At 36.3% G+C, this 19,960-nt stretch overlaps 1 protein-coding gene across 2 annotated transcripts in view; it reads right to left on the bottom strand.

Annotated features, from left to right (window-relative positions):
* Phyhd1 (Phytanoyl-CoA dioxygenase domain containing 1) overlaps nucleotides 1-17,747 on the bottom strand; it is a 32,761-nt gene extending 15,014 nt beyond the window's left edge. The window contains exon 1 of one of the 2 annotated variants that reach the window (XM_073960521.1): nucleotides 17,272-17,747. In XM_073960521.1, coding sequence (XP_073816622.1) covers nucleotides 17,272-17,295 — 24 coding nt within the window. In that variant the 5' untranslated portion in view covers nucleotides 17,296-17,747. Of the gene's footprint in view, nucleotides 1-4,893; nucleotides 5,025-17,271 lie in introns of those variants that run through there. The other variant, XM_073960522.1, reaches the window with a different exon arrangement.
* Between the last annotated feature and the right edge of the window lie 2,213 nt (nucleotides 17,748-19,960).

Here is a 19,960-nt window from a genome sequence, read left to right as displayed (position 1 = left end):
TGGTATTTTTTGCAAATACTTTCGTTTGGTTATATGGGACTGTTTCTTTGGTAACCCTTATATTTCGAGTAGACGAGAAAGTTATAACAAGTTTTCTGTTGAAGAAGTTATTAAAAAATAAATTCGGTGCAGAATATCCACAAACATAAAACAAGGGAACTGATGAGATCCTGTGGCGAGGATCGAAACTATAGTCTTCCCTGCCATTATATTTTGCATATAATACTATCTGTGGCATTTATTGCTTTTACGAAGATAAGAGCTGAGTCTAACAATTGGATCCGATTTCAATATATGGTTGGTTCATTCCTTCACCTTTACGTTTTAATGGAGTTTAAGGCCAGTTCTTGGATCGTGTTGAAATTTGAATAGCTGGTAGTCGTTGTGATCATCATTACAATTTTTGTTTGCCAAGAGAAGCCAATACTTCCTGAGATAAGGATGGGCGCCCTAAAATGTCCCAATATTTAGGGTTTCTCCTTCATATACCTCTCGCTACAATGTTATTCTCCATACTTCTTTCGATAATGGTCCGAAGTGTATTCTTGCAATATAGGAAGGGATATTTTTTTTTTGGTGGTGTTGGTTACGGAGTGAATACCTTTATTTCCACTGTCTTCCTACTACCCAGAGACCTCCGACCTTTTTATATCCTTTGCACGGTGTGCCTTAACCAAATTTAAATGGAAGCTGTTTACTCCTGGGAAGTTTTTGCAGATTCTGAAACTGCAATGCTCATAGATGAGAAATATCAAGAAACAAAAAAAAAATCGCCGGAGGGATTTGCAAATAAATCGCGATTTAAGATCACATTTTAGGGTTTCTTTAGGTTTTCACGATTTTGCTTGAAAACCGCGAGTCCTATGTAAATGGGCCTACAGAAAATGTTGTAGTTGTGAAAATTCTCCACAAGATTGACCATTATGATGTTTTTATAATTTTTACCGTTTTTGAGATATAGAAGTTCAAATTGAGGCAATGCACTGACTGTATCGCCTCCGTATAAAACAATATCATGCTCAGTGCGCCTTAACTAACTTTTGATGAAAACCGCTTACACATGGAAAGATTTCGCGGATTATGAAACAGCAATGTTCATAGATAAGAAAAATAAAAAAACAGAAAAAATCGCCGGAGGGATTTTTAAATAAATCGTGATCAAAATTCACAATTTTAGGATTTTTTTTAGGTTTTCACGATTTTGCTTGGGAATCGCAAGTCGTATCGAAATGAGTCTAAAAAAATGTTGTAGCTGTGAAAATTCTCTACAAGACTGACCTTTAGGTTTTTTTCGTAGGTTTTACCATTTTTGAGATATAGAGGTTCAGTTCAAATTTTTAGGTTTTTATCTTAAGTCTTCAAGATTTTGCTTGGAAACCGCAAGTCATATCAAAATGGGACTAAAGAAAATGTTGAAGCTGTGAAAATTCTCTACAAGATTGGATGATTTATTTCTTCCTAGGTTGTACCATTTTCAAGATATGTAAGTTTAATTTGGGAAATGGCAGTAATGACATTGTTTTATAAGGAGGCGATACAGTCAGTCCATTGTCTCAATTTGAACTTCTATATCTCAAAAACGGTTAAATTTACGAATGGAGAATTTTCACAGCTACAACATTTTCCTTAGGCTCGCTCATTTACAAAGGAATCGCGGTTTCCAAGCAAAATCGTGAAAACCTAAAGAACCCCTAAAAATGTGAACTTAAATCGCGATTTATTTTAAAATCCCTCCGGCGATTTTTTTTTTGTTTCTTGATATTTCTCATCTATGAGCATTGTAGTTTCAGAATCTGCAAAAACTTCCCAGGTGTAAGCATCTTCCATTTAAAATTAGTTAAGGCGCACCGTGTTTGTGTTAAAAAAACATTTTCAATTTGGTTAAAAATAGTTGTCAACACGAAACAGACAACTGAAAATATATTTTAAATTCTATCTGACACATCTGCATTCGCGTGTTTTCATTTCACTTTTGCTATCATTTAAGTCAACATTTTTTTGCAAACTAATGTGAAATAATGAATGTCAACAAATATATTACGAAAAAATACAGTGCTTGCCAAGGGAATGGATGATTTTTTTTTTATTGCCAAAATATAATTCAATTGAAATCCAGAACTTGCAAGTAGCTAAAAGTTCTGCCATTCTTACAATATTTTTCTTTATAAATTTTGAAATGGTTTTTTGTTAACATTTGATTTCTACGTCTATCTTTAAATCTTTGTTCGGCTTGAGGTCCTTATAATAAAACAAAAATTTATTTTGTTTTATAATCGTATTTACATATTTTCGATATTGCGTTTGTCTTCGATGATCTTCATCAAGGAGATTTGTATTTTTACAAGTCAATAGATCAAATCCAACCTTCTTTCTTCTTCGGTCCGTCTATATTCACGGAAATTTTTATTTTCAGTACATTAGAATTGTTTACATGTCCATACTTGAAACAAGAGTTTTTTTCAGAAACTGTTTATTTTATATTTATCAATACTAGACCGACCCTTAACACAACCCTAGATTTCCAATAAAAATCTATTTTTCGACATGCATGTGATATGTATGCACTGTATATACCACCCACTTGAGTATGTACTTATTTTTAGTTTGTTTTTTTTTATAAGCAATCATTAATTTTATTTATCTTTAGTGGTACTAAAGTACAGTGACCCGCATCGTATTGCTTTGTTATGTGTTTTTTGTTGCTTTTTCACTTTTCATTTAAACAAAGCAAATGAGAAAAAATGTAATTGTTTACACAACAACTACTATTTTATAATAAGTTCAACACTAGTTTTCAATAAACCACGAACGGTCGCAGGCACACACATCATGGTGTCTCCTCTCAAATTCATTTTGTTTTTTTTTTAACTTTGGTGATAAGTCTCCAAAGATAATATGGACTATATAAAAACATATGTTTATATTTGTTTTTTCTTTGCCAATTTCAATTATTATACAATTATGCCGTGTTTTCTTGGCGTGCCTAATTACTGACTAGCTGCTGTGGCTGGCTAACAAGTTCACCTATCTTTTTGCTATTGTTGTTGGTTGATTTTGCCATCAGATAATGCTGACAAAGTCGTTGTCGGCGTATAACAAGTCTATGGGTGTTGATTGCTTAAAGAGATTGCCAACAGGCAGTAGTGCAGGTAGGAGTACAAAGATCTGGGTCAGTGTTAACATCTATTGCCAATTTGTTTGTTGTTGCTGTTGTCTGGCAATAATAATTAGATTGCGTCCAAAATAATAATCTTTGCATGGTTTTTCTTTCGTTTTATCAAGTAATTCAGGTACGAAAAAGTGGGCGTAGGCTACTGTTTGATAGACTTCGGCACTTGACTTTTTTTGCAAAACACGTGTGGAACATTGTAGCATGATAACATTATATCAGAGGTATTTTTCGCCATCACATAATTTGTTGAAATCTATGAAGATTTCAAAAATATATGAAGATAAGCGGGTTTTCATTTCACTCACTTATTTTTGAGATAAGTACCAAAATGAGAAAGATTATCAGAAGCTTGGAAAGTTGGCGGGATGACGGAAAATGTACAGTATTAGAACAGCATTACACGTCATATGTGTGGATATCAGTCGGTGACTGACCCAAAACAGGCCGTGCGACCGAACAGTTATGGTGACACTTGACTCATCGAAGGACTTCGATACTGTCAATCATGCTACGCTGTTCAAGGACATGAAGAACTACCCTCCAACCGTGTTTGAAACGTTTGATAATAAACTATATATTTGGACTTCAGAAATGGGAAGTCGAAGACCCGTAGATTGAAGCATGGAGTTCACCAAGGTGTGTTAATATCTCCGGAACTATTTAACTTCTACCTTTCTAAAATTCCACACCCTCCGTTGTATACAACGTAATGTATGCGAATGATTGTACGATCTTGGCGTCGGGTTCTATGACGTATGTGATAGGGTTAAATATTTATGTACATAACTGATTTTGTGCAGTTTTTCCATCTGAGGAATACGAACATATTCGGAGCTAAATCCACACCTGGACAGCAAAAATGAACTTATTGGTTGAAGGTCCGGATTCCAACCATTAACTACGTCAAGATATTGAGTGTAGAGATCGATAGCATGTTTCACTCTTTCGCGCAACCCACTGCTACTTCGGAAGTAGGTAAAAGGTCCTCAAGATGGTGGCCTGCAGCAATACGGGTGCTGAAATTGTTGAGTATTTAAAAAGCAATAGGCTGGTGTATGGAAAGCTATGTGACACAAATGTGATATTAAATGTTAGCGATATTTAGTGGAAGAATGTTTAAAACTGTGCCATGAGGCCTGCAACAGGGTGCCTCTTCATGGCACCAAGGGACCATATTCATGAGGAGGCGAAGATTTTACCAACGCATCTGCACAACAAGATATTATCGATGCTGCACCTGCTTGGATGGCATTTCAAAGGCAAGTGCCGGAGATCACACCCCATCCATCGCAACAGAAAAGCGAGAGCTGCTAAGGCAAACACGAGCGATTTTAGCCGACTTTAGATCCGGTCGATGGAGCCGCCTCAATTCGTAATGGGTTCGAATTGATACCCTGCCCTCCATGTGGATTGGTGTTTCACGACACGCTGCATTTGTTTAAGTACCCAGCCAAACTCAGTTACCAGTCTCCCGATTCTTTATGGACCCAACCAGTATAGGTTGCAGAATATTTGAATCTGGACAACAACAACACATTCCCTAAATGTGGACTGAGACTCACTCAACTCTCTCCCTTTAACAGGTTCCAGAATTTGCGTTGCAACAGCAACAACGGATAGACACTATAACTTACGTATTGAAGTATCCGAATTGGCAGAAACTTTGTACCTCTGAACATGTCTTAAAAATTCCTAAAGCGCCTTACCACCCTCATACATACCTTTACAAAAGTTCAAAATTTCCGCTTAAGTGTAGTTTAAGGGCCGTCTGAGGATCGTTTTGAAATTTTTACCAAAACAAAAAGAAAGATTCGTTAAACTACTTTACTCTCGGAACTATTTGGAACGAAAGAAACAAAAACAAAAAAAAAAAAAAAAAACGACGAAAGGTAAAGATTCATTGAACTAGATCGGTCTCGGAACTATTTGGAACTATATAACTATATTAAGGAACTAGTTCCTTTTGGCAAAATTAACTAGAAAGATCGATCCGCTCCAGGAACTATGTAGATTGCCCAACTCTACTTTTTGCGATGGTGTTGAAATTTTATGTTTATGGTACCTACCCACAAATGCCTTAAACTTTACGCTGGAGACATCCAAACATATTTTGTCACCTACAAAAATGCTATTTCTTCTAACACTAGTTGTGTTCCTTTACTTGCCTGAGGTAACCATTTTTATCATTTCTTACAATTTTTAAGTTTCAATGCGTTCCTTAATCCTAAAAAGTGATAAAAATGGTAGCAATTTTTCAGAGAGAGAGGGAGAGAGAGAGAGAACAAAAATGGCTTTCTCTTCTACCACAGGCTACCAGACAAATTTCTTCGGGTAAAAAATGGCGGAACTGATTTTTTCGACATTTGTTTGACGGTTATTTGGCAATGATGAAAACAATTAACAAAAACAAAATAAAAACGCGAACGCTGACAAAACAAAATTAAAAACAGTGAAATAATGGTTTTAGACCTCAAGTATGTTTGGACGAAATGTGTTTCAGACAGTTTGGAGTCGATTGAGCAATGTCCGTCCGTCTGTCTGTCTGGCTGGTTGGAGTGCACGATAACTCTCGAACGGATAAACCGATTCGGTTCAAATTGGCTTTCGTAATATTTTACCCGAACTTAGTTTAAGTTCGAAGATGGGCTATATCGGTCCAATCCTTCCGGTACCTCCCCTACAAAATTTCGAAAATGTTCGGAAAATTTGTGTACACGATAACTCTTGAAGGGAGTAACCGATTTGGTCCATACTTTGCCCATCATGAAATTTGTACCAGACTTAAATAAGGTTTCAATATGGACTCAATCGGTCCACTCCTTCGGGTACCTCCCACACAAAATTTCGGAAAAGTTCAGTTTAGGGCCATCTCTCGAATCGCTTTGGTTTTTATTTTAGCAACTTGTATTCACTGCCCTACATACGACGGTACAAGTTTCATCAGGGGCAAATCCATACTTCCCGAGAAAATAGCCTGATAGTTGCAAAAAACCCCTATGACACCGAGTGAGGTGGTTGGAGCGCAAGATAAGTCTCGAACGGATCTGCCGATTCGGTCCAAACTTTGGCCTTAGTAATATTTTGTCCAAACATAGTTTAAGTTTGAAGATAAGCCATATCGGTCCACTCTTTCAGGTACCTGCCCCACAAAAGTTCAAAAATGTTCGGAAAAATTGTTCGTAGGTAACTCTTGAAGGGAGTGGCCGAATTGGTCTATACTTTACACATTGGTTCAAATTGGCTTTCGTAATATTTTACCCAAACTTAGTTTAAGTTCGAAGATGGGCTATATCGGTCCAATCCTTCCGGTACCTCCCCTACAAAATTTCGAAAATGTTCGGAAAATTTGTGTACACGATAACTCTTGAAGGGAGTAACCGATTTGGTCCATACTTTGCCCATCATGAAATTTGTACCAGACTTAAATAAGGTTTCAATATGGACTCAATCGGTCCACTCCTTCGGGTACCTCCCACACAAAATTTCGGAAAAGTTCAGTTTAGGGCCATCTCTCGAATCGCTTTGGTTTTTATTTTAGCAACTTGTATTCACTGCCCTACATACGACGGTACAAGTTTCATCAGGGGCAAATCCATACTTCCCGAGAAAATAGCCTGATAGTTGCAAAAAACCCCTATGACACCGAGTGAGGTGGTTGGAGCGCAAGATAACTCTCGAACGGATCTGCCGATTCGGTCCAAACTTTGGCCTTAGTAATATTTTGTCCAAACATAGTTTAAGTTTGAAGATAAGCCATATCGGTCCACTCTTTCAGGTACCTGCCCCACAAAAGTTCAAAAATGTTCGGAAAAATTGTTCGTAGGTAACTCTTGAAGGGAGTGGCCGAATTGGTCTATACTTTACACATTGGTTCAAATTGGCTTTCGTAATATTTTACCCAAACTTAGTTTAAGTTCGAAGATGGGCTATATCGGTCCAATCCTTCCGGTACCTCCCCTACAAAATTTCGAAAATGTTCGGAAAATTTGTGTACACGATAACTCTTGAAGGGAGTAACCGATTTGGTCCATACTTTGCCCATCATGAAATTTGTACCAGACTTAAATAAGGTTTCAATATGGACTCAATCGGTCCACTCCTTCGGGTACCTCCCACACAAAATTTCGGAAAAGTTCAGTTTAGGGCCATCTCTCGAATCGCTTTGGTTTTTATTTTAGCAACTTGTATTCACTGCCCTACATACGACGGTACAAGTTTCATCAGGGGCAAATCCATACTTCCCGAGAAAATAGCCTGATAGTTGCAAAAAACCCCTATGACACCGAGTGAGGTGGTTGGAGCGCAAGATAACTCTCGAACGGATCTGCCGATTCGGTCCAAACTTTGGCCTTAGTAATATTTTGTCCAAACATAGTTTAAGTTTGAAGATAAGCCATATCGGTCCACTCTTTCAGGTACCTGCCCCACAAAAGTTCAAAAATGTTCGGAAAAATTGTTCGTAGGTAACTCTTGAAGGGAGTGGCCGAATTGGTCTATACTTTACACATCCTAATATATCTACCAGGTATAGATCAGGTTCAAATATGGAATATATTGGTCCACTCCATACGGTACCTCCCACACAAAATTTCGGATAAGTTCACTTTAAGACCTGCTCTCGAATCACTTTGATTTTTGTTGAAACAGCTTGCATTCGCTGCCTCAATTACGATGGTAAAAGTTTTTTTAGGGGCAAGTCCATACTTTTTGCGCAAATAGCCCGTAGAAGAAAAACCCCCTATGGCACCATAAGTAGTGGCTGGAGATCCACTTCCATAACGGTCAATGTCGATCCATGCCCTTTAGTATCTCCTCCGCAAAATTTTTGATCTTTAATCCAAACCAACATTTTTGTCGGTTCAAACGCCCATCATGAGAGAGCAATTTTGACAGTTTTCTCCCAGGGTAGAACAATAAAAGGTAACAGCAATACACAGCTGACTGAACTGGGTTGTAACGTTAGTGTCAAATTCCATACGACTTTTTATATATGTATTTATTTTTATTTCGATGTACATTAGGGATATATATTTTTTAAGGAAAAAATATATCTTTCAGAATAAAACTATTTCGCACAAAGACTTCTTCATATCAATGATATGTAACTTACTCCAAGTCCGAACTCCAAGTCCGGCGGTACAGCGTTTGTTAATATGTGAGGTATTTTGTTAAATTTGAAAAAATAAAGGCCTAATAAACATTGTTTCTTTGATTTCAAAAACAAAAGATTGAACCAGCTTCTCCTTTTTCAATGAATTTCGAGCGACCCCAAACATTTTTGCTAGAATTCTACTTTCAGCGAGAAATTATGCATTTAGTGAAATGATGTGGAAACATCTAAATTGAAAATGTAACGAACTTTCATTCATGTTTTCCAAAATATTCAATCAAATGTGAAAAATTATTAGTTTTTTAAATTCAAATAATTTATAGACATTTCCTAATTTTGTTTACAATCACCTTTGACACTAGCGTTACAAACAAAAACAAATTTCTATGTGGTTGTTGTTGACTTGTATTAGTTGTAGTATTTACTTTACCTTATATTTGTTCTACCATGGTTTTCTCCTTTACCACTTTTACCAATAAAAAAATAAAGGAACAGAGCTACTGTTGTTGTTGTTACACTTCTCTTATTGTTGTTTTGTGCAGTCATAGGCAGAGGATTGACATATAATTCTTTTGATTAATTTATGGATCCTTCAATTTTATTCCATAAATTAAGAACATTCTACAGGTCATAATCCCATCCACCAAAAAACAAAATCCAATATATTAGAACCAAATAAGGAATATAATTTTTCTTCTTTAAACAAATTATCGCTGACAAGAGGTGGGTGGGAGGTATAAAATGTCCGATGTCTGGTATTAAAATAAAAGTCATTAAACCATTCGACAGGCAATGCCATTGTTTCAAAAGAAAAGAACAAAAAACACTTCACTGATGAAAAATACCAAGAAAGACCAAAACACAAATCCACATTGTCCAATGTATTCTTGCATGGAATAAATAAACAATAACAATTCAAATAAAACACAAGAAAAATCATAAACATTGTGGTGAGAGCAGTAGAAGTGTGACGAATAAAGGGGGGGATTTCATTTCATTTTCACTGACTGCAATTCATCGATTTCTTGAGAATTTATTCTTGAGGCAAAAAAAAAGTCATAAAAACGTTCGAAGCCATGCCATCATTTTTCTTTTCCTTAATTTGTTGTTGTTTTTTTCAGATTCAATGGTGGAGATGATTAGCCATGGATAATTATGATCAATGTAGGTGTGTGATTGTGCGTTTGTTTTGGAATAAATCAGCATTATTTTGAGCGATTTGTGGTGATTGCCAGGAAATCATTCACATAGACAAGATTACCGGTCGTCTAATAACACAAAAGGTGTAATGACCACAGGAAAATTGTCGTAGATAATAACAATAACAACAACACCCACATCAACAATAGATGGCAGAGATTTTCCGAAAAAAGATGAATTAGTCGTTGGTTCTAAATTTAAATCGATACGTAATTAGACTTACCACGCAAAAACAAATCACTAATGAAAAATGTCGTTCACACGCCCCCGGCGAATGTGACAGCATAAACGATGTGAAAATACAAATTATGCGTTTTAGTTTTTCACCTCCCCACACAAACACACACTCACTCATCATCCTCCCTCCACTTAACAAATGAATTCATTTTCCCCCAAAAACTAAACATAAATTTAAATGTAAAAAGAATTCAAGAAAGTTTTACTTTTTGTGGTTTATTTACCCCCGCAAAGGTTAAGCGTTTTATGAGTGTGTTTGAAATGACGGCACTGCATGTGGATTGGGCATTGCATTATGTTTATTTTTTAATATTATACCCATTTAAATTTAGAAAATATTTAGACACTATTAAGAGAAGCAAAGAGGGGGGAGGTGAGAGGGTGTATTGTAAAGGTGTCAAAAGAAATTTTGGAAGTTTCCAGGCTAAATTTTTAGGCGTTTGTGGGCCTAATTATTCCAATGACAGACCCAATCAACCAAGTCTACCCAAAAAAGTAATCCATATATTGGGAGAAAATTTTGGCCATTATCGAAAAACTTTATATCAGCGATGCACAGAGAGAATCGGGCACATTTTCTCTTAAATATTTCACACTGCATTTTTGTTGGCTTTTCTTAACTTTTTTATGTTTTAAAACTTTAACTGTATTCTAAAATAGTAAACGTTCCATATTGTTTAAAAATGTTTATACAACAATGTGTATATTTTTGATTGTACTTGAGTCAATTATGGCTGAGATTAAGAGTAATCGACGCTAGAGAACTCTTTTGTTCACCATTGCTTCATATCAAGAGGTGTATGAAAGAGTAGATTCTCCTAGAATAAATGATAATGTTAGCTTTGTTCCTTTACTTTTTTAATGGTAAAAATGGTAAAAGAGAAAACTGTCAAAATTGCTATTAACATTTCAACACGCGGAGGAGGTACAGTCAGGAATGGACTGTCTAACACCATCTTAAAACTAGATCTTATTTTAGGAGTTTTTTTAACGTTATCGTGATAACCAGCAATTTTAGTTGGTCTCCACAGGATTTTTTAACTATTGTCTAAAAGTATGGACTTGTCATGAAAAAAATCACAATGGTAAATTTGGAAGAAATATTAAGATATACAAAATTTGTATCAAATCGGTTACGCCGTTCGAGAGTTATCTTGCGAAACCAGGACACAATCAAAGCTATAGGGCTGAGGATATAAAATGTTGTACAAATTAGGAAGGTTTGATCAACAGATGGATCTTAAGTTTAAATATATCTCAACAATGCGACACAAAGTTGCGCAATTTTAAACATTTTTGTTGAAATACGATGTTTACTCATAAAATGTTTCAAATTTAGGCATTTATTGTTGGAAATTTATTCACTTTAGATACATAGGTTCACAATTTCAGCACACTTGTGCGTAAGAATCGTATTTCAACAAAAATGTTTAAAATTGCGCATCTTGTTGCAAAAAGTTTAGAGTGTACCTAAGTACCTCCTTTATTGGTAGTGAACACTGAACACTCCGTGAAGTTATCCTAAGAGCAATTAAGGGCAGATCGGTTCGAGGAATATGATTAATAAGGCAGGAGGGGCCAATGAGGAAAGCTAACTTCATAATTTAAATTAAAACAGAAATCTTTAAACCGGATGTTACGGAAGTCAAGCCTGAGAAGTTGAAAGAGGAGAAACCAACCCGACAAGAGGTAAGTTAAGGCAAAAGCGCCTAAGACTAGGGTGTCCGAAGTCAAAAATGAAAAATCAGAAGAGAATAGGGCTGATAAAGAATCAAAGACGGCTGAAAGAATGGAAACCAAGGGAGGCATGAAACCTGGAACTAAAGCTAAGAAACGAAAAAGAAGTTAAGACAAAGATAATTATATGGCCCTTCATGGGTTTTCCATATTTTTAGGGAAATGCCCAAATAGAAACCATGGGAACAGTAGTTTGAGCGATACCATTGGGTCGATGGTATTTGTATGGTAGTCGCTGAATTATGGTGCTGATGAGAAAGAAGTCCAGTAGAAAACTATACTAATAATGATTGCTCCACAAACATCACAGAAGGGACTAGGGAACTTCTCTCAATGATATAGAACCTACTGTTTATCACCGAGTCCGAAAGACGTGTCTTAAGACTGAAATTTTACATGGCTGAAATGTCTTCAACATTACAGTGAGGGGTATTCAGTGTGCAAAGTCGGTGTGTTTACTTTTGCACCACGGTTGCACACAATCCACTCTCTGGTACTTTGTAAGCTCTGTGCTCGATTTTACTCGAAGAGTGCGAGTTTAACAAGAAGCTTTATCTTCTCGCTTTTGTGTTATGTGGCAGCGCTCGCCAGTTCTTCTTGTTGAAAAATAAGAGTGGGAGCTAAAATGTTTGAAATAGAGCAGCGGTCGGCAACGTGCGCGAGAGAATACGTGTGGTTTGTTTTAACGCTACCGTAAGGAAGTGATCACCAATGACTTACTCTATTTCAGCGGTCATCAACGTGCACTTGCTGAGAGCGAAAGAGCGTAAATTTCAAGCAATTTACACTGAAATTTACACTCTTTTGCTCTCAGCAAGTGCAAGTTGATGACCGCTGAAATAGAGTAAGTCATTGGTGATCACTTCCTTACGGTAGCGTTAAAACAAACCACACGTATTCTCTCTTTATTTCTCATTTGCCATTGCTTAGTAATGGGGAGAGTGTCTTACCACTACTAATACACGAACTATTCTGAGCACCCCTGGAGTAAATGTTTATACTACTACTTGATTTCAAGCGGATTTTACTCCCACTAGAGCATAGAATATTCAGTCTTTTTCGATTGCCATAGAAAATGGGTGACGTAGGGGATGGGAGATACCAAGGAACGGTCCTGACCTTTAACATGGCAAAGTCCAGGATTTATCAAGTGGACACTGACCTCCCCGTGATGTGACATGGGGTAGCTGCCTTTAACATCCGTTAGAGGTAGAGAGATAAAATGTGCCGCGCGTTCACCCATAAGAACGTTAAAAACTTGGGTTTGGGCGTCGGGTTAGTAACCCTCCCATAAAAAAGAGCAGCCTACTATGAAAAAAAAACAAAAGAAAAGAAAAACAAATCCCTCTAAAATTGACGACCCCCGCAAACGTTGTATCTGCACCTGGAATGTTCTCACTCTTTATAGAGAAGGTGCAGTTTACGCATTGGCAGACCTACTTGAAAAGTACAAAGCCGACATTACTGCCATACAGGAAATACGATGTATTGCGAAAGGCGTCACAACAACACCTAAAGGTGACGCACTGTATTATAACTGCCATGAAAAAAAGCATGAGTTTGGTTGCGGATTTGTAGTTGGTCGGAGGTTAAAACACCTGGTCTCCAGCTTTACACCAGTGAAGTAAAGACTTGCAACAATTCGAATAAAAGGAAAATTCTTCAACATCAGCTTTATTTGCGCTCATGCTGCTACTGAAGACAAGGACAAACTGACCAAAGATATATTTTACGAGCGCTTAGAAGAAACATACATATGTCCGTTGTCCTGCCCATGACATTAAAATTATTCTAACCGATTTTAATACCAAAAGTCGGTAAATTCAGTCTCAACAATGAAACATCTGACAATTCTATGAGGCTGATAGACTTCGCAGCGGCAAAAATATGGTAGTTAGCAGCACCAGATTTAAACATCTCGACATCCATAAGGGCACCTGGCTGTCTCCAGATCAGAAAACAAGAAATCAAATTGATCACGTTGTGATAGATGGAAGACATTCATCGAGCGTGTTTGATATGCGTTCGTTTCTAGGAGCAAACATAGACTCGAACCACTACACGCAGAGAAAAAATATTTTTCGCTTTTGTTGGAACAAAAATATATGTTTTGGTTCCAAAAATGTATTTGTTTTGTTCAAACATTGTAATCCAAATCCAAAAATACCATCTTTTGTTCCAAACATAGAAAACAAAAACAACTTTCGAATTTCCGCAATATTGTTAAAATCGTTAACAATACCGATTGTAGGAACTATCATAATCTAATTTTGTTTACAAAAAGTATTGTCAATACAGAAAACCAGCCCAGAAATTTTTGATTTGAGTGCATATACTTCTCATATACACTTTTCGCATAACTTGGATATAAATGTCGCGAATAATATTGCAGTCATTGATGAACACAATACATGGTTTGCTGCATTGGCTGACAACAAAGACAAACAAAAAGCCACAAGAACCCACCACAACATAAGGAATAATTAAACACCATAACAAACATGAAAAGGAAAGAAGAATGAAACAAAACAGAAACAAATAAAAACAAGAGTCTCACAAGTACATACACACAAAAACAAAGGTAAAGGCAGCATGTCATACAAACACACCACAACTCACCAAAATTGTTTTTTCAACACGGCATCGAATAGCGAGAGAAGAGAAACAAATTTTCGAAGAAAAGAGAGAAATATTGTTCAGTTGACACAAACTATTTTTGGATTTACAATACTACATGAGGAATCCAACAATATGTTAACAATACATATTTTGCTCTTGGAATATTGTTGGATCAAACATATTTTTTTCTCTGCGTGTACCTTGTTGCAGCAAAGGTACTCACCCGGTTACACGTAGCCACAGCATATTCTACTCAACTAGCCCAATTTCTTAATCAAAGCACTCCTCATCCCGATAACATATCAGCGCAATGGCAAAGCATTGCCCACTCCATGCAAACAGCCGCAAAATCCATACTTGGATACCAGAGAACTCCACCAAGGAATCCATGGTATGATCAGGAGTGTCGTGCTGCTACCGAAGAGAAAAATGCGGCATATATGGCTACTTTACAATCCGTAGCAACGCGTAGCGCACGAGGGAGGTATCGGGAGAAAAGGAGAGAGGAGAAACGTCTTTTCGCAGGAAAAAGAGAGAGATCGAAAAGCGGGAGTGTGAACAAATCGAGATGTACAGGAGCTAGAATGAAGTCCGAAAATTCTATCAAAGAGTGAAGCATCAAACTAATGGCTTTGGTACAGGCACATCCTCCTGTAGAAACCAGCAAGGTAATTTGGTAGCTGATACAGATAGTGTGCTCAGGATATGGAAAAAACATTTTTCAAACCTGTCGGTATCCAATAGCAGCGAAGAAGATACCACAGATCAAATCCCAGACGATGGTATTGAATGTATACCGCCCGGCCAAGATGAGGTAAAAACAGCAATTAACCGGCTGAGGAATAATAAAGCAGCAGGAGCCGATGGCTTACCAGCCGAGCTGTTCAAAAGCTAGTTAGCACCATCTGGCAGGAAGAATGAGTACCCGACGATTGGAATCTGAGTATCCTGTGTTCCGTCCACAAGAAAGGAGATAAGACTGTATGCTATAACTATAGGGGCATAAGTCTACTCCCTATTGCCTACAAGAACGTGTCAGGGATATTGTGCGAACGACTAAAGCCTATGTTCAACGAGATAATTGGGTCATATCAATGCGGCTTTAGACCTGGCAAGTCCACCATTGACCAGATATTTACCCTGCGGCAAATCCTGGAAAAGACCCAAGAGATGCAAATCGACACCTACCACCTTTTTGTCGAATATAAAGCAGCCTTCAACAGCCCGCTGCGTTTAAAAGTCTTCTGCTAAAGTGGGTCTGGCGGTAAACAGCGGGAAGACCAAGTTGATGGTGTTGAAGTTGCTTCCTATAATTTTGAGGTGATAAAAGACTTCGTCTATCTCAGCACTGCCGTAAACACAACAAACGACATCAGTTGTGAAATAAAAAGAAGAATTGTATGGGCCAACAGATGCTACTTTGGCTTAAGTAAGCACTTCAAAAACAAAGCCACATCTCGTCAAACAAAAATAACGCTCTACAAAACACAGATACTACCCGTGCTGATGTATGGATCCGAAGCCTGGGTACTTGCGCAAGCAGACATGGCAGTGCTTGGTGTGTTTGAGAGAAAAATTCTTCGAAAGATCTACGGACCAATCTGCGTTGACGGTGAATATCGACGTCGCATGAACCACGAGCTGTATCTGTTATACAACGACGTCAATATAGTTAAACGTATCGAGATGCAGCAATTGCGTTGACTAGGCCATATCATAAGAATGAGCGATGATGAACCCGCTAAAAAGGCGTTTAAATACGGGCCGCTTGGCGGTGCACCAGAATTGGCAGACCAAGGAATATATGGCGCAAACAAGTGTATGCAGAGATAAAAAACGCGGTATTCCAGAAAGCGAACAATAAACAGAAAGAAGTGAAGATCGTTTCTTAGTTCGGCCTATGGAACAAATGTTCTGTAATGGGCCAGCTAAGTAAGCAAATATAGAAAATGGAGAATATTCGTTTTTTTATCTACTCCCGAACGAATTCGAGCGAGTTTCATTCACTACTCGAATTCGAACGGGCATTTCGGAGCTCTGGTTATGCTAAACATTTTATTTTGATCTTAAAATCTTATCAAAATTTGCGACTAATAGAACCACCATACAGTTTATGTGGGCACAATACCACAGTGAACGCATTTATGAAAATCATTGAAACCACAAAAATTAACCAAGTTTTGACATAGATAATCCCCATATAACGATTCTTTCTGGTATAGGGTATTCTGAGATTTTCAGTAACTGGTTCCTTCCAATTTCTCCATAATTAAATTTTTTTATTAAAACCCCCCTTTGTACATAAAAGTATTTTATTTATCTGGGATTTTGTATAGCCGCACCGTTAAAAATATCAATTTTCAACATTTTAGGGAAATGTTTTAAATTATTTTGTGACTGTTCAGTACTCAGTTGCCCGAAATGTATAAACAAGAATTCAAAAACTACCTAACACGAACTTTCATGTGCACAAAAATTTTACCAAAAGCTTCAAGGTTTGAAACACGGCTGCAAACTTTTGCGACCAAATACATCTGATTTATAATCTGCAGATCCAAAGGTTCAAACAAATATCAAATTGATAGCGGAACTAGAAGAATTCAAACTACTATCGCAAACACAAATAAATTGAGTCTCATTTCGGAAATAAATTACTTATGACTAAGTGGGTAGCATCACCTCTGCATCCCACTCAATATTTATATACATATAATAGATCCAAGATCCATCCATGACTTATTTGATCTTCGGCTCATTTCGGAGTTTATTTGTTACTCGAATATATATTTATTCATTGTCTAAACATATAGATTAAAAAAATATTTGGTCGAACTAAATTGATTACAAATTTAATATTGAAAATTTTTTTTGTGTCAGACCACTTAAATTCAAATTCATAACTTGTTCAATATGAAAAAAATAAAAATGTGTATTTTATTTCAGATCCTTATATAGGATCTCAAAATACTGTATATTTTCAATTTCCTGTCATATATAAAGCTATTTGTGTATTCGAACAATATTTCCATTAATTCAAAGCAGGTGAATCTTTCAATTTTCACATCACAATATTTCTAATATCCATATTGCATTATTTTAAATATATTTCTTATTAAAAATCACGAATATAAATAAAATAAAAATTCCTTTCCTCTTTATGATGCATAATAAAATAAAAATTGTTTCCTTTACAAACCTCATCCAACAGGGTACTGTGCATTTTGTTATTTGTTGTTGTTTTCGTTTACTTTTTTGTTTAATTTAAATTAGAAAATAATTTGTAATAAACACAAATTTAGCAAATGATTCACTTTTGTATATTTTTTTCTTCTTTTGAAATAAATTCTTGGGATGCTCTTTTTTCAAAATAGTATTTAACGTATTTTCTTCTTTAAGAATTTATTTATTTTCTTTGCTCTCGCTCGTCGCTTTCTTTTGTGTGTTCACCGTTTAACTCTTAGTTTTAAACTGAACTAATTTGATTTTGGAAAATATGAAATAAGTTCTGTTTCCTTAGAAAGAAATCGCCGCGCCGACACCAAGCTGTCAAACACAGACGATTGTCGTTAAGTGTTGTTGTTGTTATTATTCTATCAGAAGAATAGAACAAAAACAAAACAAATCCATACGAGCGACACAGTAGGCAACAACATGCATCCACGCTACATATTTAGTCAGCTGTTTAAACGTCAGTCTCTGCCACCAGAGAGATCCTATGTAGATACTCAGTCTCAATCTATCTCAAAAGTAGACAGAACAAAGTAACATTTAAGTGTTGTCAATATTCTTGTTTTTAATATTCTACATTTTGTTATTTTTTTAGAATAAAGAATAAGAAGAATTAATCTTCAAAATAGTATTAATTTGCAAAACACGGAAGAGAGCCCATTGAGAATTGAATTTCGATTAAAATAAAACTGGACTACAATTCAATAAAGGCGTATTAACTTTTAAAGATGTTAGGCCATAACCTGTGAAACAGGAATATTATTTTATTAAAAGTCAATGACCCCTGTTTGACTGTGCTAATGTGAAGGTCAGCCATAACATCGATTATTCTATACATAAAAAAATCGTATGCTTTGTCCCAGAACCCGCAAGAGTCTGGTAGTTTTTAAATTTATAAAAGAAAATGGTAAAAATTGTAGATTATTCCAGGTTCTAGAACAGACCAATTGTCGATTGTTCCAATTTTTCAAGATGCTCAAAAATTATATTTGTATCTGCTACAGTTGATCGATTTTTGCAGCCTTTAAGTAAAAGAGGGTATAACACATTGATACGATGAAAAAGTGATACGAAATAATAATTTTCATGGTGCGGCTTAACTAAATTTAAATGAAAGGAGCTTACACCTGGGAAGTTTTTGTGGATTCAGAAAGTACAATGTTCATAGATGAGAAAAATCGAAAAAAAAAACAAAAAGAAAAATTGCCGGAGAGATTTTCATATAAATCGCGGTCAAAGTTCACATTTTAGGTTTTTTTATATTTTTACGGTTTTACTTGGAAACCGCAAGTCCTATCGTAATGGGTCTAAAGGAAATGTTGTAGCAGTGAAAGGAGCTTACACCTGGGAAGTTTTTGTGGATTCAGAAAGTACAATGTTCATAGATGAGAAAAATCGAAAAAAAAAAACAAAAAGAAAAATTGCCGGAGAGATTTTCATATAAATCGCGGTCAAAGTTCACATTTTAGGTTTTTTTATATTTTTACGGTTTTACTTGGAAACCGCAAGTCCTATCGTAATGGGTCTAAAGGAAATGTTGTAGCAGTGAAAATTCTCTACAAGATTAACCTTAATGGTATTTTTTTTAGGTTTTACCATTTTTGAGGTGTAGAAGTTCAAATATAGACAATGTCATGCACGATGCCCCTTAACTAACTTTAAGTGAAAACCGCTTACAGCTGGAAAGTTTTATAGATACTAAAACAGCAATGTTCATAGATGAAAAAATCTAAAAATAAGAAAAAATCGCTGGAGGGATTTTAAAATAAATCGCGGTCAAAGTTCTCATATATGAACATTGTAGTTTCAGAATACGCAAAAACTTCCCAGGTGTAAGCACCTTTCATTTAAATTTAGTTAAGGCGCACCGTGTTTTAGAATCCAACGATGTTTGGACGAAATCTGTTTCAGACAATTTGGAGTCGATTTAGTAGTATCCATCCGTCCATCTCTTTGACTGGATCGCACGATAACTCTGGAATGGATCAACCGATTGGGTCTAAATTTTGGATCTCGTAATATTTTGTCCAAACTTAGTTTAATTTCGAAGATGTGCCACAAAATTCAAACGATGACCACAAAAGTTCAAAATTTTTCCCTAAAATTAACTCTGGAATAGAGAAACCGTTTGCGTCTAAACTTTGAACGTCGTAAAATTTAATCTAGACATAGATCAGGTTCAAATACTCGAATATCGGTCTACTTTTTTCAAAATTTTTCGCACGAGCGCATTTTAAGAATATGTCTCATGGTTTTGATTTTTTTGCAACAGGTTGTCCTTTTTTCAGGGGCAAGTCATACATTCTGAGATAATGGCCCAAAAAGTCTAATACACCCTGCCGGCAACAACTAAAATGACTGATGGGTATGACTTACGAATTGAATATTCGATTAGATTCCTTTCAAAAGTATATTAAGTTGCAAGAAGGTCCATATCGGACAACAACTTCGGTTAACTCCCTTAAAACAAGTAAAAAAGAGTCAGTCGGCTTTGTCGACAGATATATACCCTCAGCCAATGTGAATTGAAACTTTCACCTACAGCCCTTTTTGGACATTTAAACTTTCCGACAATTATGGATTAGGAATTAACTGCAATAAGACACAAATGTTTAACCTTTGTGGGGGAGGTATCCTTAGGGAGAACCGATATGGAC

The sequence above is a fragment of the Musca autumnalis genome, unplaced genomic scaffold (genome assembly GCF_047663935.1).
Source record: "Musca autumnalis isolate F117 unplaced genomic scaffold, ASM4766393v1 scaffold_1, whole genome shotgun sequence".
In the NCBI taxonomy this organism is placed as follows: Eukaryota; Metazoa; Arthropoda; class Insecta; order Diptera; family Muscidae; genus Musca; species Musca autumnalis.
This window is presented reverse-complemented; position numbering and strand designations above follow the sequence as displayed.